The sequence below is a fragment of the Podarcis filfolensis genome (assembly GCF_964270895.1).
Source record: "Podarcis filfolensis genome assembly, chromosome: 4".
Lineage (NCBI taxonomy): Eukaryota > Metazoa > Chordata > Lepidosauria > Squamata > Lacertidae > Podarcis > Podarcis filfolensis.
In genome coordinates, this window is record NC_139607.1 from 41,374,591 (window position 1) to 41,399,316 (window position 24,726).

A 24,726-nucleotide genomic window follows, 5' to 3' on the forward strand; every position below is an offset into this window, starting at 1 on the left:
TGTGTTTAAAAGCTCTCCATCCATTCTTAAAAGTATTGCTTTTGAGCATTATTAAATTACATTAAATAGACCATAATACAAAAATAGATTGCACCTAGAGCTTCGGAAAAATTGTCTTTGGCTGCAATCTTCTATAAACTTACAGAGGAGTAGTCTCATTCAACTCAATGAGGCTTACTTCTGAGTCAGCACATATATGGCTACATTGTTGTTATTTGTTTGGTTCCATATTTTAACAACTACAGAGATATCTAAAGAGTTACGTTTTGCATTGTACATTAAAATTTTAATTTTAGAAACAGCATAAATACAATGTAGGGCGTTCTTATAGTGGATAATGTATTGACTTCATTTTTTATTTACATAAATGTGGACAGGGTAAGCAGTGATTTAAACATTATATGTCTCTTTTAATTAGCTACCAAAATTTTATGCAGTCTACTCCGCTGTCTATCATAATCAGAATAGAGAACATTGTATTTTGGCTAAGAATGTGCTTATAACTAAGACTAAATGAAGGAGTTTGTCAGAAACGAATCTTTCACTGAAGAAAAACTAGAAAATCTTATCAGCAATTCCATGTTCCTTTCTAGACAATTTATTATTAGATATTTCTGATGACACACCTTTTGCTATCTAAAATATGCTCAGTCTGTCTTTTCAAAAATAGTCGTTTAATTTATTATGCTTTTGTGAAAATTTTTATGAAAAAACTATGTAAAAAACAAATCAGCCATCTTTGGTCAAAAGGTCTACTACATGTCTGCCACTGCCATTGTTACATTAATAGTGTAAAAGGGAAATTTGAATGGCACAGTTCATTGGGAAAAGATTAAGTTCATGTTTGTGTGTATGTGTGTATAGATTAAGATTCTTGCACACCTTTAATCTGTTGTGGGCTAAAGATTGGGCAGGCAGTGAAGAGGTACAGGGTCAAGGTTAGGAGTAGAGAAACAAGAAGCCCTAGATGGAAAGCTCTGTAAAATATCTGGAATGCTGGGGTATTATACAGATTCTGAATGCTTGTGTAGAAAAACCTCTCTATCAGCAAGTTTTAAAAGAAGATTTAAATACCCACAAGATACTATGATTTGAGAGAAGCCTTGATTTCTTGGCAACGTTTCAAGATTTGGACAATAAGTCAGGTTTTTAAAGAGGCAGATCCCCTAACTGCTATATGGCTCCTTTTCCATCTTCGGCTTGCTCAGTGACATACACTATGTAAATGGGAGCCAAGGAACCATCTTCAAATGCTGGAAGAAGCTGTCAACTGCAAAAATAGGGTCTAGTTTCCGGTCCTCATATTTTTAACTGAGCCCATGCATGGATCCTGCAAGATGGTGATTTTACTGCTACTTTATCTGAAGTGGATTCTGTAACTTCTAGCTCAGATTTAGCATACTTCTTGGCTCATTGGCAAGGGTGTTTCCTTGCCCCCCTGCAGAAAGAATAAATCTAGATTAAATAGAAGAAATGTGGGCTGACATTTTGATGCTGAAGATGTCATATGGACAGTTCCCAAAAACATACATGCATCAGAAACATCAATCATGCAGTAATCTCCCATGTGGAACCACCCTTTGACTGACATAGTCATGCAAATCAACAAATGAAGTTAGGTAGTTTTTCAGGGAAAGACTATAGGTCACATTAGAGAACACATATTTGCAATCCAAAGTTTCAAGGTTCAATCCCTGGGAATATCAGTTAAAGGACGTTGCCTGGGCTTGGACTAGACGACCCTTGGAAACCCTTCCAATTCTACAATTCTTTTGTTTTATTACCTTCCTGCCACTCTCCCCCCCCCCCCCCGCCATAGTAAGCAGCAGGAAATCCACTGCTGGGAGGTGAGGCATGTGTTGCTATCTCCTCAATGACTGTTCCTGCAAATGAGGAGTGGAATTTTTATAATTGGATTGGATACAAACCTGTTATTGCATGAATGGAAAGGTTCCTTCCATTTTCACAGGGAGTGAGGATCCAGTGAACTCCTCCACTTCCTTCTGCAGCTCTGAGCTTCACTTTGCACACTGTTCTGGGCTGAAGAGAGGAGGCAAAAATCACTACCCACTGTCAGTAGAGTTGTGCTGAGCTGAGCACAAGTCATAATGTAACCCAGCAAAATGTTTAAGCCAATTCAGTCCACTATGGACTTTAAATAACAAAAGGTTAAAATAGATAGCCTTTAGTTAACAGACTCTGGCAGATTTAGCATACTGATTGAGGCCTGCATGCATGGGTGTTCCTTGCTCTATGTCATATTAATAACGCTTTCTAAACAATAAGCACTTAAGCATCTAGGAGGTATATGAGGTAACTGAAAAATAGATAACCCTTATTTAGATAATTCCTGTTTACAGCCTTATAGTATATGGGCAGGATTCATATACGAAAGTTAATTTCCCCTGAAACATTAGCATCATGTAGATGCTGAGCCAAAGGATGAAAAGAAAGGCGGGGGGAGCTTGGAAAAACATGAGGGAAAAGGCTTAACTTTTTGTTTCTGTTTTAAAGGAAGCAGTTTGTATAGTTATGCTGTGTAATTTCTTTGTAAAATGTTGTAGTAGAAATCAGAAAGGTATGAGAAAAGACTAAGAAGAGAGCCTGAGCAAAGAAATGTGCTTCAAATAAAATGAGAAATCACTGTGAGGTCATAAGAGCGCATCATTCGTAGTAGAGAATGGAAAGCCTGTTTATCAGCTAGACACTATTCAAAGTGCAACGTAATAGTATCTTGATGTATTTATTGACTTAAATATTACAGTATTTGGCATCAGGCATATTAACAAACCAACCTGTTTACGTGCTGTTCTGTCACTTTCTTCAAAGAGTACCCACACTAAAGATAGCGCAGAGTATAGTGATTTGGTACAACCACCCTTGAGATTGCATGTAAATAACCCTATTTTAGGGAATGTGTATATACTCCAGATGATGATTACACATTGCACTATCTTGTACTTACTGCAGTTGCAGTTGCAAAAATAAGGTTGAAAGCATGTTGGTTGTGGGTTTGAGTCCCACTTTGGGCAAAAGAATCCTGCTTTACAGGGGGTTGGACTAAATGACCCCCTGGGTCTCTTCCAACTCAATGATTCCAAGTTAGTAAAGCCTATTGAAATCTCTGAAGCCAAGAGAGTAGAAGCTGAGAAGGATTCCCTGTGATCAGGGACAGGGTTCTAGACCCTAGTACTTCTTTGCTGGGATGGGGAGCCTTATCGGCCTGAGGGTTACCTTTTTTATGGGCAAGCTTCTGGGGGCCTCATGCCCGTAGCAGGGAGGCAAGAGACAAAAGGGGATGGAGCAGCAGATATGACTCTTTCTTTTGTATAGTAAGCTACATTTCAAGTACTGTACACAGAAATGAGAGGTTTACACACACACACACACACACACACACACACAATTCAGGCAAAAGTACTTGAGAAGGATGCCGAGCAGGTCTCATGGTTTAGCCTGGGGGCTAAACCAAAGATCTAGGAGGAACACATTCAGTCTCCTCATCTGAAGTTCTTCATCCCTGCCCCACATGAAGCAGAATCCTTTATGCAAAAGAAGCAAATAGTAACCAATTTGTATAATTTAAATATGTGGCATAATTCCTTCTGGACCCCAAATTTGGTTCATATTGTTGCAGAATTTTTGATGGTTTTATTTTCCAGACTGAATACATGCAGTCTGCTTAGTCCACTGCATAATTCTGTGAATATAGTTAATATAATAGTTCTCATTAAATTATGAAAGAAGAATAATGCAAATTAGTGCCAGACTATAAGAAATATTTGTTGAATATCATTAAGAAAAATGTTGAAGGATCGTCTGAGATGGAGATGCAGTTTCATGTCAGGATATAGTTTTCAATTTATTCTTACAATATACTGTTTAGGTTAGGTTCCTAGTACTTTTACCATTATATATCTGCAATAAATGTATTGCAGCTAAATAATTTTATATAAAATTCACTTTTGATTGGATGCTTTTTTTCATTGTGTTGGAATGGAAACATCCAGTAATCAGCATTTGGGCATCTTGCTTATATGAATTGTTCAAAGGTATTTGGAGTTTAAGGGACAAGCTTCACTTGTTGTTGCTATGTCATTTGCTAAACAATAACAAAATTGTTCTGTGTACAAGTACACAAGCACACATTCTAGTCACCACGGGGATCCCACAGAACGTGGTGTCCTTGTGATGAATGATCCTTGCCATGGCCATAATAATTGCTGTATTGATTTCTGCCATCACATTGAATTTCCATGCCTCTGCTTTCATTTTTCTGGCCATTGACTGTGGGTGTCTAGAAGTTATTTCATCTTCATTGTGGTAGACACACAAATGGGTTGGAGAAGGGAGGAACATTCACTGACTGGTCTGCTACACATTCAAAATTTCTCCCATTTTGGAGAACAAGTTAGATAAGCTATCTGTATTTATTTCAAATTCTCACATTGTTCTCAGTATATGAGCATTGCTTACCTATTGTGACTGAGAGGATTAGTTCTCAGAGGATAAGGAAGTGAAATAGATGCCTTTTATATACTGCAGTCTATTATTCATTTAACATAATGGTTTAGGAGACAGCAGCAGCAGCATCTCATTCCCCTAGCCTGATGTTGTTGGATAAAAGTAACAGCTAACAGTTAAGTTGCTCTGTACATATGATAGTACCAACTGTTTAAACCTTTTTGTTCATTTTCTAAAGCTAAGGATTTGGTTGCATTAATTAGGAAAAGCCTTCCTAAATGTTTTGTGTCTATTCGCTGTGCACCAATTTTATCACTAAACCAGAAGTGTAGGACGCTTGCCCTTGAAAAATCAAGTATCTTCACCAGAGCTGGAATGTAATTAGACTAACATAGCAAATTTAAAACAAAAATTTTTTTTTCCTTCCAGTAGCACCTTAAAGACCAACTAAGTTAGTTCTTGGTATGAGCTTTCGTGTGCATGCACACTTCTTCAGATACACACGAAATGAGCATGCACACGAAAGCTCATACCAAGAACTAACTTAGTTGGTCTTTAAGGTGCTACTGGAAGGAATTTTTTTTTTTTTGTTTTGACTATGGCAGACCAACATGGCTACCTATCTGTAATAGCAAATTTAGTCACTCTGCCACTGGTGTGGAAGGATTGCTATACCTGGTAGATGGTAGGTGACAGATGGGAACTAGCAGAATACAAGCATCTTAGGATATATGTACTGAAGGGGTCAGAAGAACATCCAGTGCCAGAACTATTAACTGCTTCAGGTGATAATATAGGCCAGTTAAAAACATTAGTTCTGTCATATGTGCGTAATATGCCATCATGAAGGTAGTGCCATGACTTCTGTAACTGCATTTCCACACTTCAATGCTAATATATCCGACACACATCTTGATCTTGAATAATTGACATTTATGTTTGTAGTTACTGATGCTCATTGAAATTTTTGGAGCCATTTAGAATTGCACTGCTAAAGCATGAAGCATTTATAGTATACTTTGGTTTTATGATGCACTCAAGACCAGATTGTGGGGTGTTTTTGCTTTTGTTGTCTTACGACCCGTCCATACTTGCACTTGTCCTGTGTGTAGAAAGCACAGGTCTGAGAGGTCTTCTAATCAGTGCATAGGCACTGGTCTAGAGTTTTCCCCTTGCTCCCCTCCTTTCCCAGGAAAAAAGCTCTTTAGCTTTAAATCAGAACAAATGGCAATCCACAAAAAACCCAATTGCTGTTTGCCCCAACTGAGCACTAAAGAGCAGTATTCCCCAGGGGAAAGCAGCGGAAGAAGAGGAAGTCTGGATAAGCCCTTAATTTTTGATCAGTCTGAAAGAACAATTTTTTTATAATTAATTTTATAATGGCACAACACATGAAGTATGGGGGAGAGGGATAGTAGCATGCTTGATTGTAGAAAATAATAAAGTATGAAATATGTAGCTAAAATAATGCTAGTATTTTTTAAACTGTAGGGCAGTGTCCTTTAAAGTCCTTTAAATGCATAAGCTTCTTTTATGTTTTGATCTTCCAGTGTTCAACTGTAACTAGTTTCAAACAAATTATTAAAGGATCACATAAAAATTAAAAGAAGCGCCCAAACAAGCTTAGCAGCAGAGCAGCAGCAGCAGTGTACAGTATTCATTATTTAGGCTTAAATGGCACATAACCTACTTTATTGCATCCTGATAATACTGATTTTTAGATGGCATGGTTCAGTGATGTAAACTGTGACATTTTAAAAAAATTAATCTTCTAAAACTTTGTTGATTTTACTAATCTTATTAAAAAGGGAAGATTACACTGTGAATATTGTACCTCAATTTTATTGTAATAATTTTGCTGGTTACCAGGTGGGGTGGCAGTTGAAAAATTTGGTGAATGCACTACGAGAGGATCCGAGTGGTGTTATCTTAACTTTGAAAAAGCGACCTCAGAGCATGCTTACCTCAGCACCAGCTTTACTGAAAAATATGAGATGGAAGCCCCTTGCTCTGCAGGTAATGATGCTTAATCATAAATCATACACCATCATTTTAGCTATAGATTATCTCAATGCTGCTTTATTGTGCCTCATCTCAGCAGCATATGTGGATTTAGTCTTGTATGCTTTGACAATGGTTTTTGACATGATCTTTGCACATTTATTCTCTAGAGTTCAGTTAACATTAAATCCCAAGCTTGCAAAATTTAGACAATCTTGTATTCCTCAGTTGCATATATCTGCTCTATTTCACAAAACTTTAGATATGCTTTCCACCCTATATAATGTTTATAGGTTACTATGCAACATTAAACAGGAGAGCCAGTGTGGTGTAGTGGTTAAGAGCGGTGGACTTGTAATCTGGTGAACCAGGTTCGCTTCCCCGCTCCTCCGCATGCAGCTGCTGGATGACCTTGGGCTAGTCACACTTCTCTGAAGTCTCTCAGCCTCACTCACCTCACAGAGTGTTTGTTGTGGGGGAGGAAGGGAAAGGAGAATGTTAGCCGCTTGAGACTCCCTAGGGTAGTGATAAAGCGGGATATCAAATCCAAATCCAAACAGTTTGTTACAGTATGAGGTCCTGATTTAATAAAAATAAAAAATTGAATAGACTGATTTAACCACATTGTTAAATCCTACATTCTCCATCTCTAGACTCCCACCCCACCAGTTCAAATGTATATAAGCAAGAGACACACCTACAGAGTAGATGAAGAAAGTGGTAGAGCCCTGATTCGTTGTTGCTGGGAAAGAAACAGTGGATAGAGGTTCCATGCCAGGAGCCTCAAGGTCTTCCTTCCTCTACCCATAATTAGACACAGAGCAAGGGGGTAGGGGTGAGGAGTGTGTGGCAAAAGAACCTGAGTTGGAACTCAGTAAAGCGCAGCCAAAGTAAGAAGCTTTTCAGGGTCCTTTGGGCAGTGCAGCCAGGTGGATGTCAATGTAACTCTCACAGATGTGGAAATGTAATTTCCTGCCTTGGTTAGGTTTCTTTCACTTTCCAGACAAGTAAATAACAATTAGTATTCTTCACATATTGGTTTCAGCCCCAGACAGGATTGTACCTCCCTTTGTCTATTCTGCTGACAAAGAGAGGGAAAGGTGGGTACACTTAATGAATGCCATCTCTGTGAATGTTACTGAATGCCCTGCCTGCCTGCCTCTTCTGCTGTGCTCTTATTTGTTAAGGAAGACTGGAATCATGTAATAAAATAGGAATGATGGCAATAAAGGAAAGTAAAAATATATAAAGGAAAGGGAAATAAATATAAATCTTCATATCAAACCATAAACCATCATAGATTGCTGTTTGGTTGCCTGCTAAACATATTGTCAGTATATCATAGGAGTGGCTTAGAACACAAAATATGATTAGAATTTACAAACACTGTCTTAAGCCCATCTATATTCAGCTATATTTAACATACGTACAGGTCACATCCCTGCATAATTTTGCTCAGGTAAATAGTTCCAAAGGGTAATATCCAACGTTAGTCATACTCAAGACTAGATCCATTGAAATCCATAGATTTAAGTATATTGGGTTATATCCAATGCTAGTCCTACTCAGAGTAGACACATAATGTTGGTCCATTAATTTCAGTTGGTCTGCTTTCAGTATACCTTAGTTGAATATAGTATTTTGCTGACCTGCTTTTTAACTGATTCTTTTTTCTTATTTTAAGTTAAACCCTAACTCTGTATTTTTGTTTCATTGTAAAACATTTGTTATGATAAACTGGACTTCTATACAATTTAATTAACAATTGAAGATATAAAGGCTTGTTGCTTTTTCTAAACTAAAATATTGATCTTTTGATTAATATGTCACTTAAAATATGTATACTCAAAACCCTTTCCTTTCCAAATGACACTAAGGAACACTGTTTTCCTTCTTGGGTACATTCCAGAACAGTTACAGTGTTCCTGTTTAAAACAAAAAGCAAGATGTGGAAGAACTCTAAAGGAGCTTTTAAAATGTTTTTATAAATGTATATTTATTAATACAGATATAGGCATAAAGCTAAAACTCTAGAATTCATTTTGCAGGTTGGGGGTGGGATCACAGTCTCAATAATTGTAAAACATAAATCTTACATGACTAACAAAACTCTGTTTGCTGATCATGATAGTTCAAAATTTGATAGATCTAAGATGTTATTCAAATCTGAAAATGCAACTTCAATTGGAGATCCTATTTTATAGGTTTGTAAAATATTTGTTCTCATTTTTATGTTCTGATCTGAACTTTTACCCAAAAGAGGTTCTTTACTTTCAGTGAGCTCCTATATGTACAAGTTAGAACATTAGTAAAGAAAACTGATGGGAAATTAACAAAACCCTCTGTAAACATGGAATTTTTAACTGTATAATATACATCAGTAGCTTTTAGTCTTAATTTTCATGAAAGGTTAGCAACTTGCCTTCTTAAGACTGATACACTTTTATTTCTGTAAATATGCCCTTGCATATTTATGCTTACACCTTGTACCTTTGCATTAATGTAATGTGTAATATTATAGCATGATGTATTAAATATGTTCCTTATGTAAAAAGTATGCTTATTTTGCAAGATACGGTTTGCATAATGAAAAGTTGAATATGCGTTACACTTCTGAAACACATAGGACAAATGCTTGTTCCAAATGATCTGGAGAACATCCCTACACTTTCAGATAAGCATAACTTTATACTAACAGGGGTGCCATTTCCATAGTCATATTGCAGCCATTATGGTAAATGTGCTGCATTTGAATAGTTGAGAGATATTCTCACAAGTTCACAGAATGGGTCTGCTTCCCCATTTGTAAAACATGAGTATGTTTCTATGACCAGTAGCAACTTTTAAAATACCACCAAGAGGGAGATGATGTTCTTTAGCAGATTGCATTGCAAATCCTCATGCACTGGACATTAGATAAGGCAGCTTTGGGGGGGGGGGGGAAATGGGGGTGCGGGGAGAAGAGAGACACCAGGCTAAAGCAGATACAGAGGACATGTCTCGAAATACCAAAGCCCCCCTTTCCCATGCGCCAGCCTGATAATCATTTAAAATTAGTAATGGTTTTAAAGTTCTTTTACCAGTACCAGACAATTTGATTATAAGCAGAATTTACTTGAACGTGTCATTCCCAAACTTTGGAATGTGGGGATTCCCACAAGAACACAAAGTTATTTTGCATTGTTTTCAGTGCATTCTAAGGGATAGTGAAATGGTGCTTAATTTATCAAGTTAAGATAATATAGGTAATATAGTACATGAATTATATCGAAAACTGTGACTCACCTAGTGATTCACTCTTCTTTTATAGCATCCTGCTTTTAAACACTTTTAATGAGTGAAGTAAATAATTTTTACTGTTTATTCCACCCAACAGTCATTTATGCGGAATGTGGAAATTCAGTCTTGGGATTTATTATTCAGAATATGGCTGTGATCCTTTTCAGAAGGTAAATCCCATTGAACATAGTGGGACTTCCTTCTGAGTAGACGTACATAACATAGCACCATAACTGTGACTAGTCTTTGATTTCATTGCAGCATGCTATTAGTGGTTAGACACAGAAAGTACTATGGTCTCAAAGCAATCCTAAACATAATTAATTGGAATTTGTTTTTTTAAAATCAGTGGGACTTGCAAGTAAATATAGTTATACTGTATTTGGACTGTAAATTAGTAGCCAAATATTTTTTCTGGAACAATCCAGAGTATTATCGTTATATTACTGTTCCTTAGTGTTTTGCTGATGCATGTTCTTAAATTGTCTTTCAAGTTTAAAATATTCATTGCAATGTTTTACAAAATTTAAAAACTGAAATTTCAGGATTTATACATGATTTTTAGATTTCTCCCCTATGTTCCTTAGAGGGATCATCATTTGACCATACCCTTTGTATTGTTTTGGTAATCATAACTTCTATTTAGTTTTTATTTAACAGAGCATTGAAATAAGCATATTATTTTTCTCAAAGCTACTGGCTTAAAATTATCTGAGTTTTTTTTGAAAATATGTTTCTTTCATTTCCAGGTTTTAAATATACATTTTTATCACCCTCTTTTTGTGATATTTGTTTCATTTCCCAATCTTGTTATTTCCCTTTTTGGATGGAGTGGGGATGGAATGATGTTCTCTTTTGGTAGTTTCCAATAATGTAAATGATGTCACACAAAGCTAAGTACTAGTAAACTTTAATCAAAGATGGGTTTGCTGCTGGGGAACCTACTATTCTGCCTTCTGGAAAATACTCCTTTTAAAAAGTGCTTTGGACTAATTTAGTAATCTATATAATGTTGTTTCAACAGATAATGAAGCCTGGAAAAAAATATAAGATCCCTGAATATTAATTCTGTGTATAAGGTTTCCATTTATGTAAGTGAACATTGGTGTAGTTCTAAATAGACAAATATATTTTTCAATGTTTATCCATAATTATCCCTTTGATTCTAACCTATAATTTGTCCCTATAGTCATACAACATTTCATGTTTAGAAGTTTTAAAATTATTCTGTGACTGTCATGTTTGGCTGAGGTTCTGCTGTTAATTCCATATGAGCAATCTGATACTTTAAATGATTTTTGCTAAATGAAACGTTTCTCTGCTGTGCTGTTTCCCTTGAAGAAATACAATCTTTATCACTAAAGGGTCACACATTCTGTATATTTTTTGTTGTTACTCCCATTTGATTTTTGCTAGTTAATATATATATTTTTAAGCACAGAAACTTTCTTGTCTGATGGACAGGACAGTCCTATGATCTCACTGTTCCTCATAGCCACTGCACTAGGGCTATTACCAGGGCTAAAGTTGTGCTCAATTAGCACAGCCAATAGCCATATAAACAAAAGGAAAGTTTCCTTTACCGGGGGTTGCAGGAACTATGAAGCAGGCAAGGAGACCACGTGGGTGCAAGTGGTGGAAAACCACATGTGAATCTGAACAAACACAAATAAAAATTTGTTATCAAGCCTATGGTGGTGGCATCTACTTCTCTATTACCACCCAACTGAGGAGTTCCATCCATTGGTTCAGGAGCTTACCTGGTTCATTAAAGCAATATGAGGCTACCTAGGATCTAGTCTTCTTTTGCTGTATGGTTTTGAATTGTTGAAACCAAAGGATATGGACAGGTATTTAGATACGTAGGCCTTAAGCATAACCACATATCCCTTGCTCTTCTTGGCCTGTAACATCTAGCAGAAAGAAATTGGCTAAGTCCAGGAGGTAGTGAATACCTCTTTGTGGAATGTGGAGATGGGAGTGGGTGTGGGTTTTCACCAAAACTGAATGCCATGGTTCTATAACATGCTCCTTGGACCCAAAATTGGAACAACTATAACAAGTCCAGTGACCAAGTCCAGTGACCAAGATGCTTGCCTGGACCTGAACAGTGGTAACTGCATAACAGTGTTTGATGAGGACTGGTTTTGGTAATATATTTTTTTGCCAGCATATTGGATGACCTCTGCAAAGCAGGGTTGACCCTTATCCATACTGGCTTGTTACAGCTAGCTGTAGGGAGTTGACTGGGTGAGTCCAGCAAGTGACTGATACTTCACTGGAGCAGGCCAGGTGTCACATGCCTTGAAGAATGTGGTGGTGTACTCCTTACTTACCTGGACTCAAAAATATTAAAGCAACTATCACCCAGTGTCAAATATCCCTTTTTTGACACCTCTGGGAGTCATCATCAGGAGATTTGAGGTGCAGTACCATCAATATGCAGCTCTCTTTTCCATCTGAAATGGGACGCGGGTGGCGCTGTGGTCTAAACCACAGAGCCTAGGGCTTGCCGATCAGAAGGTCGGTGGTTTGAATCCCCATGACTGGGTGAGCTCCTGTTGCTGGGTCCCTGCTCTTGCCAACCTAGCAGTTCGAAAGCATGTCAAAGTGCAAGTAGATAAATAGGTACTGCCCCAGTGGGAAGGTAAACAGCATTTCTGTGCGCTGCTCTGGTTTAGCCAGCATGTGGTCATGCTGGCCACATGACCCGGAAGCTGTACGCCGGATCCTTCGGCCAGTAAAGTGAGATGAGCGCCACAACCCCAGAGTCATCTGCGACTGGACCTAATGGTTGGGAGTCCCTTTACCTTTTTATTCCATCTGAATCAGGAGAGATAGCTGAGATATTTGACTGATAACTGGAGGTGGTGATGGATTGGATGTGAGACAATAAAATGAAGCTGAATCTTGAAAAGGGGTTTCATGTGTGAGTGGTGGGGAGGCAGTCTGATATGGATGGGGTTGCACGCCTCTGGAAGGAGCAGGTTTGCAGCTTGGGTGTTCCTGGTGCTCAGGGGGCCTTGGTAACTGGAGCCCCTTTTTCTGCTTTGGCTGGTTTACCAGCTATGGCCGTTTTGGACAGAGATGACTTGGCCCATGCACTCCATACTCTGTTAACTTCCAAATTGGATTATTGCAATGTGATTTATGTGAGGCTGCCTTTGAAGACAAGTCAGAAATTTCAATTGGTCCAAAATGCAGTGGACAGATTACTGGATGGGTTCTGTTTAGATCTTGTGTGACCTCTGTTTTAAAATAGCTGCACTGGTTACCAATCTGTTTCCAGACCAATTCAAAGTGCTTACATGTTCCCCAGCGCTGCAGTGGGGCAAGACATTCCATTCATTGGTGTTTTGAGTGCTCTGTGTATCTCAGGGAAAGTGAAAGATAAAGGGTGTTGGGGAGTCCTACTTCATTGTTTGTGCTCCTGCTCCATTGCTTATTCATGCAGGGTGGAGTGACTTCTCCTTGCATCTCTAGTTGTAGCAAGTGTTAGCAGTGCACCCTTCTCATTTTGTTGTAAGTCTTGGCTGTTTGTGCAAAGGGGACTTTTACCGCAAAAGTCTCACTGGGTGTCTATAGGTTCAGTGCCCCAGGATGCTCCAGATGTGTAAACATATCAAGTGTCAATGTATGTTCATAGAGAGACTTATAAGCCATCCCCCCATTTCCAACAGATTATAATTCAAGGATGCTGTTGGACCTTTTATGTGTAAAACTCATGATTTTATGTGTAAAACTCGTGATTACAAGGAAGCTTGTGAAGCTTTAATGTTTGAATGGATCACTTCAAGCTTTTTTCAAGTTAAAATGTTTACATAAAGTTTGCATTAAATCAATGTAGATTCATAATAAATTACACGTGATGCCATTTAACCAGTACCATGAATTAGAAAATTATTTGGTTTATAGCTAGCTGAAATAATTGTTGCTTCCACGTGTTTAAGTTGTTTTTATGTGTTTAGTTCATGTGTTTTGCAAACATAACTCAAATTATTGGGTATTTCTATAGCCAAGTTTCCTGCATATTAGGACAGGTCAAACTTTCTTCCTGTGAGTCAGCCAAGATAACACAGACAAAGGCTATTTCTCACAGCTTAGCAAGGGAATTTGAGCCATGAGCTAATTTGCAGCTACTGGGGGGGGGGGCTTGTCTCCCCAGAATCTCACAGGGCTTCTGCATATCAAATGGCTGGGTGAGATCGAGGGGGACGGGCACTGGGCCTTCTTAAAGGGCCAGTTGCCCTCAGACTCAGCCTTTCTCCTTTTGGGGCTGAATTTTCCAACTCTCACTGCCTCAGTTTTAGAGTCTCCCAGTGAGGCGTGAGTGGTTGCTGGTTTACAGGGCCAGAAAGGAATTTTACTTTTAACCACAGTGGGCCTTCCATTGAAAGGTTTCCATTTTTCTCTCAGTGGATAGCAGGTGTTTGTGAGGTGTCTTCTACAAATCTATTAGTTACAACTTGAGCAGAAATGGCATTGGGTAGGATCTGAACATAATGGTCTTTAGGAGGTGCACCAGCTCCTGGCTCGAGCATGGGTGGGGCTGGGGCTGGGGCTGGTGTCACACATCTCGGGTTACCAGCAGGATTCCAGCTGCAAGTTGTGCAGCGTGCTGGGTCAACTTCCAAGGAATTCCCTAGTAGGTGTTCTGGGATGGTGTTTTCAGATCAGAAATCTTCCAGGATGACAGACCCTGACCCAATGCCATGCCAACCCTGCTTACCTCACTGTGGTCAATAAAGGTTCCAGCCTATTTTCACCCACTCCTGTGTCCTGGTCATTATTCACTCTACCTGGCCTAGGGAGGGCCATCACAATGTGCCTGGCATGCAACTGTATCTTCACTGTTATTAAAATAAAAATTGAGAACTTGCTGGCTGCCTTAGGAGATGCAAATAGAATGAACATGATAGGGAACAACTCTACTCTGCAGCATTTATTCAAATTCAAATAAAGCAAAACCTGTGAGGAGGAGGACTCTGCAAGACATTCAGGTGCCACATGTTCACCCAATCAAGGCCCATACCAGAATTTGAAGCTATGGGAGACCATGCAATTTTCCTAGCAATTGTTTCTCAGTCTGTATATGTTATACAATTGCTGTATTTTAGCAACAAATTGTATTTGTATATAATTTTGCTCCTGACATTTCAATGCTCCCTTTTTCACACACAGTGGAGTATCTTTGTTTTCATCTTACCATGAGTCTTTAGGACTCTTGCTGCTATTAAAAATCTATGTACATCCAGCTGTGTGCTAGCAGCTATGGTGAGGATATGCAATTGTGAAATCTGTGTTTTACTGTTTGAAAACTCCTGGCTGTAATATAAATGCTAGTAGACATGAGCCAGTCTTTCTGCCTGAAGGCTGAGAAACATACCTAAACAGTTGCACTTCCTCTCAAACACAACCCATGGTGGGGAGAGCAAACCATCCTTGAGGGAGATGTGATGCTGCACTGCATAGACAAGGTTGCTGGGTTGCTGTGACAGTCAGATTGAGTGTAATCTAGTAATCACTGTATAGTTTCTGACCCACTTCCTTTATATCTTGTACAAAAATATACTAGACATAATTTTTTTAATGTTAATTTTTGAGTGCATTCGGAAATATTTCTACTCAAAAGTAAATTCAGCTAAATTCAATGGGACTCTCTCCCAGGTAAGTGTGCATAGGACTGCAGCCTCTGGACCTTTTTTAAAAAATAAAATGAAAATGAAAACCATTGAAATCTGAATTACGGTACTATTTGTGATTTAATAAATTAAAACTACATAAAATTAGTGTTTCTTAATTGCGTGATTGAAATTTTACAAAATCTGAACTATAAAGTGTGTAACATGTCATGCCATTTTCTAGGAATGCCTGGGAAGGTTAAAAATTGAGAAGGTTATATTACTCAGAAAATTGTACTCTACAAAATGGAACACCTTGTTGGAATTCACCTGTTCATGCAACATTGAGCTCATATTTACAATGTCAGCTACTAGTTTTGTTTCCATCTTGAATATCGCCTTAATAACAAAAATGACTCTGTTATTTAAATTAATAGTTAAGTGCATCTGAAGAATAAGATGGCAGTAACTATGAAAAGAACCATCTGATTGAAATTGGCTTGTTTGTTAATGTGAACCTTTTGAAGAACGTATAACTTGAACATATTTTGGAATTCCATATGTTGGAAAATGGTGCTCAGGCAGCTTCTTGTCAGATAATAATCTTCTTTCATTAGTGCATCACTACTTTGGAATGTTCATATCTTAATTTAGAAGCAGTGGCAACTGAGGAACCCCACGGCTTGCAAACACTGACGCTAACTTTATAATTTCTGTTATGGAATGTTGAAGCCACCTTTGGCTGTCATAATGAATTGAGCATGGCACATTTCAGTCTACATTTAAATGATAATGGGGGAGCCTTATTCATGAAGATTCAAAAGGTTGCTAACCAAGATTATTAAAATCTAGAAATCAAATAACATGTGGGTTTTTTTCTGCTAGCACCTTTGAAGTGATGCTATCAACCTGAACCACAGCAGGACAGCCATAAACTGCCATTCTGTAATTATTGAAAATGACTTCTGAATGAGAAACAGTGTTTATGCTTGCCTCAATTTTTCAGTGGTGATTATCTATTTGCTAATGCTGTGCCTTTCAGTCAAGATTATTGGGATTCAAGAGATGTTTTGCTGCTTATAGTAGACATTTTTCACTCCTGCTTGTAAAATTGAAGCTTTGCTACTCTGTGTATTGTTTTGGATCCAGAATAATGTCTTCTATTTTAGTAGGTATTCCAAACATCTTTCTCTTTAGGTCAGATTTCCAGAATTGAGAGGGAGCTCTTATTTCTCCTTCAGATTTTGAATCTATGTCCATTTTTAATGTTCATGTTGATGTATATCTATTCCATTTTTGTGTGTGTCTTTCCATCACATTACATCTCACTGTACTACCAAGCATATCTTGCTGGATTTTGCAGACCTCATATTTCAGTCTCTGTACCCTACAAAGGTGTCATGATTAGTATTTACAGTAAAGTACCAGTTCCCTGTCACAATTTATTCATTTTTCTTCTTACAAAGGATTATCTACTATGCCCTCTATCCCTGAAACCCCAAAATGAAATATTTGTGCCCTGCTACACTGCTATAGGTTAAACACTACGTGATTGCTATTCTAGATGCAAGTCCTAAGTTGTGTTTAAATGCATTGGTTACCAGAAAAATCACAAAACAAGTCCATTGTTTGGCAGACATAAAAATGTATCTGCTTACTTTTAATATTCCAGTTAAAATAAAAGCAAATTAACTATCCTGGAAATTAGAGTTATTACATGCTATGACAGCTAGAAGTGGGTGGACTCCCCCCCCCCCAGCAAGTACTATAGCTAAACAAGGACATAGGGTTTAAAATGTGGTCTTAACTAAAAAAGTGTGTTTTAAGGAACACCCCTTGGTAAAAACATTGAAGAACATTGTTTATATGACTTCTGTGAAGCTAGGGACCAAAACATGTAACATTGGGAATATATCCAGAAAGAGATCTTTCAGCTCTGTCTGTGTGATGCATTTTATATTAAACTCTAGGAAAATGATTTGTCTATGTTGTAGCTTAGGAAATTTGCAATATGTAGGCACCTAGTAGTTGGGGAAAGGGGTGGATTGAAACAATCCTTGTAGTGTCACCAGCATATATTCCCTGGATGACATGGAATACTTTTATCCATGCAACTCACAAAGAGGTCAGCTATGCAAACATTGCATTTTCTGGTGCATAAACATTTAGATTTAAATTACTGTGATAATGAAAACATGAAAGTGATTCAGTGATAATCACGTATGCATTTAATTCTTTATATTTTGTTTTAACCAGCCTCTTGTACCTAGAAGTCCTACAAGCAGTGTGGCAACACCATCCAGTACTATAAGCACACCGACCAAGAGAGACAGTTCAGCACTTCAGGACCTCTACATACCTCCTCCTCCAGCAGAGCCTTATATTCCCAGGTGAATTGTCATCGTCGATCTTCCTGATAATTTGAAATCGCTCTCATAACAAAGTGAAACTACATCCTTTTTTGGGAAGCGGGGGGGGGGGGAGGTGTGAAATTGCAAACTTTTGCTACCAGATTGCAAACTTGGCAATATAAAGAGGAGATCCACAAACCAAGATCCACAGACCAGCTGTCACCCACCCATAGACCTGGCAGTCTGTGTGTGATTCATATAGCCTTTACAGGGAAAGTTACTGATGGAAGAACAAATCTCACCCATTTTCAGTGACATTGTTTCCTGTCCTTACAGTTTTTTTGGGGGGGAATACCATACCAAAAATGGAGTTTCAGAGACTCAAAGGAGTATAGCAATATTTCCTTGGTACTGGATACTCAAATTGTTCATGTTAGTTTTGAATAGATTTCTCATATAGTTTAGAATTCTGCCACTTCATTTTGTACAAATTATAGCAGCTATTGTTTGCAGGCCAAGGTGCCAGGCCTCTTCTGCCCCTGACCCTCCAAGTAAAATAAAGGACACCATAGAATGGCTTTTTGGATGGAAACAGGCCACAACTTTTTGAATACAGATGAAAAAGGTTTGGCTTAGGCTTGAGGCTTAGGCATTACTTCTGGCCCATCTGCCAGAAGTGACGCCAGGTCAATCCAGCCACGGGGGTTCCTAAGTCTTACATCAAATAGGGGGAGCCCCACAGGAATCACTGTCTGGGGGAGTGCTATCAGTCCTGGCCCCCAACTGGACATAATAATGATGATAATAAGGACATAAGCAACTCCCCCCGGATCCCTTTAACAGCATGCCCTAGCATTAAAGGGGCAAGTGGAGACCACAACCATTCCTCCATCCAAGACTAAGACTGTCCCAATGCTTAACTAAGTTGTGACAATTGCCATGAGGTAGGCAAAACCACCATTATGCACAGTGCTACTTACTTTCCTCCTTCATGTGGCTATCAGAATGCATCCAAATTTATTTTTCCCCTCAAAGGGATGAAAAGGGGAATCTTCCATGTGATGATATCGGAAGACACTTAGTGGGAAAACCAGTGCACAAGGGATCTGAATCTCCAAATTCCTTTCTGGACCAAGAATACCGAAAGCGTTTTAATGTGGTTGAAGAAGATGCTGTTTTATACTGTTATGAATATGAAAAGGGAAGAACAAGTAGCTCTGGAAGGAGAGAGAGCACTCCAACCTATGGTACAGTACTCACTTATAATGAAAACATAATCCTTCATGGCTCTTATATAGTTTTTTCCTGGAACATACATTTGTTTGTATCCATTAGAGTTCATGCACCACATATTTCTTCTCACACTATGCTGTGCTTTACTGCATTGTGTATTACATCCAACCCTGGCTTTCACAAGACAGTTATTCAACCCCTCCTGAAATAGCCAAGAGCCAGCACAGTCATTTGGCCTTAACAGTCAACATGAGGCTCATGCTATGAGCCTCAGCCTACTTTGCAGATCAGCTTCTTCACCTCCTCTTTTCTTTCCTGATTCTTCTCCCATCCCTTCTGTTCCATACATACACATGCCCACTTTTCTATTTTGATTTTGGTTTTTGGTCCCCTTGATTATTTCGTACAGAGTGTTTTTTTATACTTGTTCATAATTTTCATGCAAATACCATGTACACAAAGGCCTCTCTCCTGGGTTTACATGGTGCTCTTCAGACTGCATTCGCATCAGTATTCACCCCTGAACTTCACTAACTGCCTCAAAACATGCAGGTTCATTTGCTGCTTCCATGACTAATTGTCATTGATAAAATACTGTTTCAGTGTATTTGCGGCTTTTTAAAGACACCTGTGCTAGTACTGTGTCTGTGCTAATTAACTTCATAGCTCATTCTGCACTATGCAAATAATGATAAATACTGATTTATTTTAGTCCTGAACTTCCACAGATGGTGAATCTTTTTGCTGTTATCTCTTCATTGTGTTTATTGTTTTATAAAGCTTTAGCTTCTCCTTTTCCTTCTTCTTCTGCCCGCTCCCCTCCCCTCTCTGGCTGTCAGATTCTTAACTTGCTGTTTATGAGCCTACCATAGATTTAAAATCATTGTTTAAGGTTTCACTGTGTAATATTAAAGTCTAACTTGTGTGGACAATTTTCTTGGCTGAAAATGTCATGCTACATAAATCCTGAATCTGTCTGAAAAGTGTTTGAGCCTTGGTTTAGCTCTATAAATTACCCTTTCAGACTTCTCTTTCCTTGAATGATACTATTTTATCTATATAGCTGTTATTTAAGTAAAAGCTTTGTTTCATTGTTTTTTCCATTTTCAGTGCACCACAATTTAAGCTTCAATTCTGAAATGGCAAAACTGAAAGCAAAATCACTTTTTAATTCACTTGACTTTTAAATGTGACTCCTTTAAGTCTAGAGCACAGATAATTAGATTGAAGGAATACTACAATATCTGATAATCTGTCAGTTTTTACCTGGAACACACATAAAGAATTGTGGCAGCTGTTATTTACAGTTTTCACAACAATAAAGCTAATATGGTCCTTTAGCTTTATAAAAAGCTGGAAGTCTTTTCTTATTTGCACAGAAAGTTTTGTATTAATTTTAAATCCAGATACAAATTTAAAAATAAAATTGCTGCCAGACTGAAAAGAAAATAAGTTTTGAGGTCATATTTATATAACCTAAAATGTACATTACTCTCCCATCTTATTCCTGATTACTTTAAATCTTGGCTATCTCTTTGCTTTCCACTTGCATCTTAGAAGGTCAGCCCTGCTTCTTTCAAATTGTTGCCTGTTGTATCATCAGTTCTATAAACTTATGTTCCCACATGAGGCCTAGGGATAGGCTAATTGATATAAAGAATATCAGCAGTTCTTTTTGAAGACACCATGTTTGCTTAAATACTGGTTCTTGTGCATATAGACCTCACATGGACATAGAGGCTAATACAGTAACCATATGTATACAGTCTCCGTCATATTGTATGTCTGTCCACAGAATCTCACATACAATTGTTCAGTCTTACAGACTGAATTAGGGCTTTCCTAAGTTATAGATAGTGTTGGTGATCAATTCTTCAGCCTTTTTAAACATGATATTCCGCAGTAATTTTTCCAGGACATTGGGTTACTCCTTTAAGAATGCCATTTTGTATCTAATTTATTGCTGGAAAAGACACAATCTTTTGCTTTCATTGGAGAGCTTACACAGTAAATCCTACGGATGTATGCATATGGCAAGTTTTATTGAATGCTAAATCATTTTATGATTACCCTCATGTAAGTTATTATACTGTGAAGAGTTAGATCAGGTTAACAATATTTTAGAAGAATTCAGATTGATGGGTCTATTTAGAGGGGGAAACTTTTTTTTCTTGTATGCACATAGGAAAATAATTCCAAAACCATTAAGTTACAAGAAGCCTACTGATGATAAATTACTTTCGTATCACATGAAGAAAGTGTAAATACATTAATCTAATCTTGTAACTTCGTTACAATTATTTTGAAGTCAAACACTTTTATATATTTTGTTGCAGGCAAACTAAGACCTATATCTATGCCAGTGGAATATAACTGGGTAGGGGATTATGAAGATCCCACCAAGACAAAAAGAGATAGCAGGAGAGGTAAGTGACCTCAGACACAAATTGTACATTTAATTGTGTTTTAAGATACATTTACAGAAATTATTGAATATATTTATAGAAGTTATTAAAATGTAAATTGTCCTTATTATTCCAGATCATTCTACACAATGCAGGTTATGTGGTTAATGTTTGAGGATTCTTGTTGATGGTTCATTACCAGTGTCACAAATTGGCAGTTAAGGACAAATTGCCAACTTCTTCTCAATTTTATAAGACCGTGCATGATACTATTGCAATTTGATTCCCAGAGTGAAGCAGCAGGGAAGTAATTGAAACTCAGCCCTAGCTTTTGAGGAATTTCCCCACACATATTTGAACAACATAATTTAAAATCTTATTATTTCAATGTCAGTGAAATACTCTTGTGAGAATATATGAGATGTTCTAGAATTCATCTTGATAATACATATTCTTCACATTCGTTTGAGTTCAGTGACACATATTCCAGGTAAGCTTGGACAAGCTTGAAGCCTAAGAGCCCTTGAAGGCAAGGATCATGTCGGCTGCTGGCTGGCCCTGAATAGAAGGAGGATGCTTAGGTGGGCTGCCAGAAGCCTCCTAATAGAGAGGCTGTAGTGGTGCAATGAGGGGAGAAAAGAAGTTGAAGGTGAGATGAGGAGATCAAATCAGATCTACAGCTTCTGTTTACTTCTCTCCTCCTCTAGTTTGCACCTGACTGCATAAAGGCAGTCTGCATTCTCCTGTTTTGGAGACCCTTCTTCTTCCTTTTCTTTTTAAAAAGAATACACAGATCTGCAAACATTAGGGCTCCCTTGAGTCCTGAATGGTATACATAAGCACTGACAGTCACCCCATGAAGTTAGCAAATAGATGGAGTGATTGTTATAAGGTTCTCTACTGATGGTACTGATGGCTTGCATACAAAAAAAGTATCCTATAGCTTCAGAGTGAGCTATGATTAATAATAATAATAATTTATTATTTATACCCCGCCCATCTGGCTGGGTTCCCCAACCACTCTGGGCGGCTTCCAACAAAACACTAAAATACAATAACCTATTAAACATTAAAAGCTTCCCTAAACAGGGCTGCCTTTCGATGTCTTCTAAAAGTTTGGTGGTTATTTTTCTCTTTGACATCCCCCTTTTCCTCATGGTTGATGAGAATATAAAGTTATTTTAAAAGTTTGAATGAAAATAAGAAACGTTTTAAAGTAAAACAGAATATACAATATAGTTTCTATGATTCTTCAAACATTTTTATTGAATTGTTTGCAGAGCTCGGTTAAGGAACAAAATCAGCTTTCTTTTAACATTGCAGTCAGATTCCCATAGTCTATTCTATAGACAAATAGGAAGGATTGGTCTGAAAAGTCTGTGTTAAAATGAGTAGCAGCACTGGAGGCATGTAATAGTGGAAGGCATAGAAGTTTGTGGTACACTGGAATACTAGCACTCCAAAGTAAGATGCAAGGTTGTGCTGAATTGCTAGAGGTGTTTATTGCAATGTAAGATAAATCTTTTGTTTTATGTGGATTTCAGTTATGTGGTAAAATTCTGCATTTTTATGGATAAATAACTAAATAACAGCAGGAAGAGATTATAGAGTGAAGCTAACATATAGCTAACTTTATGTTCTAGCCAAAGCTGCAAGTGGATTTATCCATAGATAATGAGAGTTAGCACGAGCCAATGATGCAATATAAGTGTTTGTATTAAACAGAAGACAGCTTTCAGAATAGGGTACTCAGTTGCCCTTTGTAGATGTTCTAAACTACTGAGCCCTAATATTGTGTAATATTGTGATAAAACAATAACACCAATACATACACTGTGCACCATTATTTACTGGATTTTATGGTATTAAACATAGAATCTCAGCATTATTGTGTCTTTCAGTCCAATGAAAGACAGGTTTGAAGGCAGGTTGTCCTGATTTCAGCAAAATATGTCCTGAACAGCTGGACAATTAAGAACTGGTTTTCAGTATAACCTTTCCAATTTCTACCTAGAAAATTCATTACTTCGGTATATGAGCAATGAAAAAATAGCTCAAGAGGATTACATGTTTCAAAGAAACAGCAAAAAGGACACAGGCAAAAAATCTAAAAAGAGGGGAGATAAAAGCAACAGTCCTAGTCATTATTCTCTGCTACCTAGTTTACAAATGGATTCATTAAGGCAAGACAGCATGAGCACACCTGGGCCTGAAACATCTTTATACCACGTGAGTAAAATTACAAAATAGTTCACACTATGTTGATGCTGTTGTTGAGTGACTGACACATGACCATTGGTTGTTTTTTTAATTTTTGGTAAGAAATGAAGCAAAGAAGCCTGGCAGTTAAGTGTAATTTGCCCTTCAGTTGTATTAAATGATGAGGATAAGAAGCTGGAGGTCATTGCTATATACACCTTCTTTTTTGCAAATTCAATTAGATAAAAATAGAATTAAAATGTAAATCGTGCAGTCATATTCATATGATCCCTGTTGTTTTCATAACTACTGTGGAAAGATTAGAAAATATAGTCACCAATTTTATTTTGAATTGAAAATAATGAATTTAGGTAACCACTCAAAAAATAACTATTAAAAGACCATTAAAATCCTGCAAAGTGAGGGGAAAGCCAATACTTCCCCACCCCCAGTGCTCTCTTACCCTTTTTTTTTAGTGAACTAGCAAATGGATTTAAAGACATCCAGTCTTTGTGGGACTTTGTGTTTCTGGCTGTGTCCCAGTTTCTGTTGTCATTGAGTGTTGTCAAAGCAGATGATTCTCCACTGAGCCCAATTTAAAACCAATGACCTGCTTTTATTCCAGCAAACTCATTTTATTGCTTCCCTTGAAGCCTGGGTGACTGAAATAACTTAAAGTATTATAGGAACCCAATTCATGGTACATGTGAGTTAACAGAATCCCTAGGGCCTGTGGATATTCTTGTATTTTATTTTCATAATGAATTGATTCATGTACAGTTGTGGGGAATTTTCTCATATGATAAATTTATTGTCATATATTTTAATAATACAGAACAAATCTATGGACTGTCATCAGAGTCATCCAGGATGATCCAGGATATATGAACAAAAATTGCTTTTTCTTTTTGTGACATCTGTTTGCCTATATGCACAAAGCAAAGCAAGATAAATGGTTTTGCGTATCTTAATCAATTGCATCCATTTAAGACATGGATTTCATTTTTTGTTTTGGATGTGATGGCTGTCTTTCTTGGAGCTTAGTTAAATGTTTTGCAACAAGGAAACAGCTGCTTCATAAAATAATTTGTATTAGTGCTATCTTTAAAAATAGAAATTATCTACTTAAGATTTTTTTTATTGATAGTCTAAGCTATTATAAATTTTCCTGTA

At 37.6% G+C, this 24,726-nt stretch overlaps 1 protein-coding gene across 3 annotated transcripts in view; it reads left to right on the forward strand.

The window, feature by feature from the left end:
* The window catches only part of CNKSR2 (connector enhancer of kinase suppressor of Ras 2), a 133,805-nt gene that overhangs the window by 60,509 nt on the left and 48,570 nt on the right, over window positions 1-24,726 (forward strand). For 2 of the 3 annotated variants that reach the window (XM_083612261.1, XM_083612263.1), the window contains exons 9-13: window positions 6,334-6,480; window positions 17,622-17,755; window positions 18,752-18,963; window positions 21,286-21,375; window positions 23,369-23,583. In XM_083612261.1, coding sequence (XP_083468387.1) covers window positions 6,334-6,480; window positions 17,622-17,755; window positions 18,752-18,963; window positions 21,286-21,375; window positions 23,369-23,583 — 798 coding nt within the window. The remainder of the gene's footprint in view (window positions 1-6,333; window positions 6,481-17,621; window positions 17,756-18,751; window positions 18,964-21,285; window positions 21,376-23,368; window positions 23,584-24,726) is intronic. The other variant, XM_083612262.1, reaches the window with a different exon arrangement.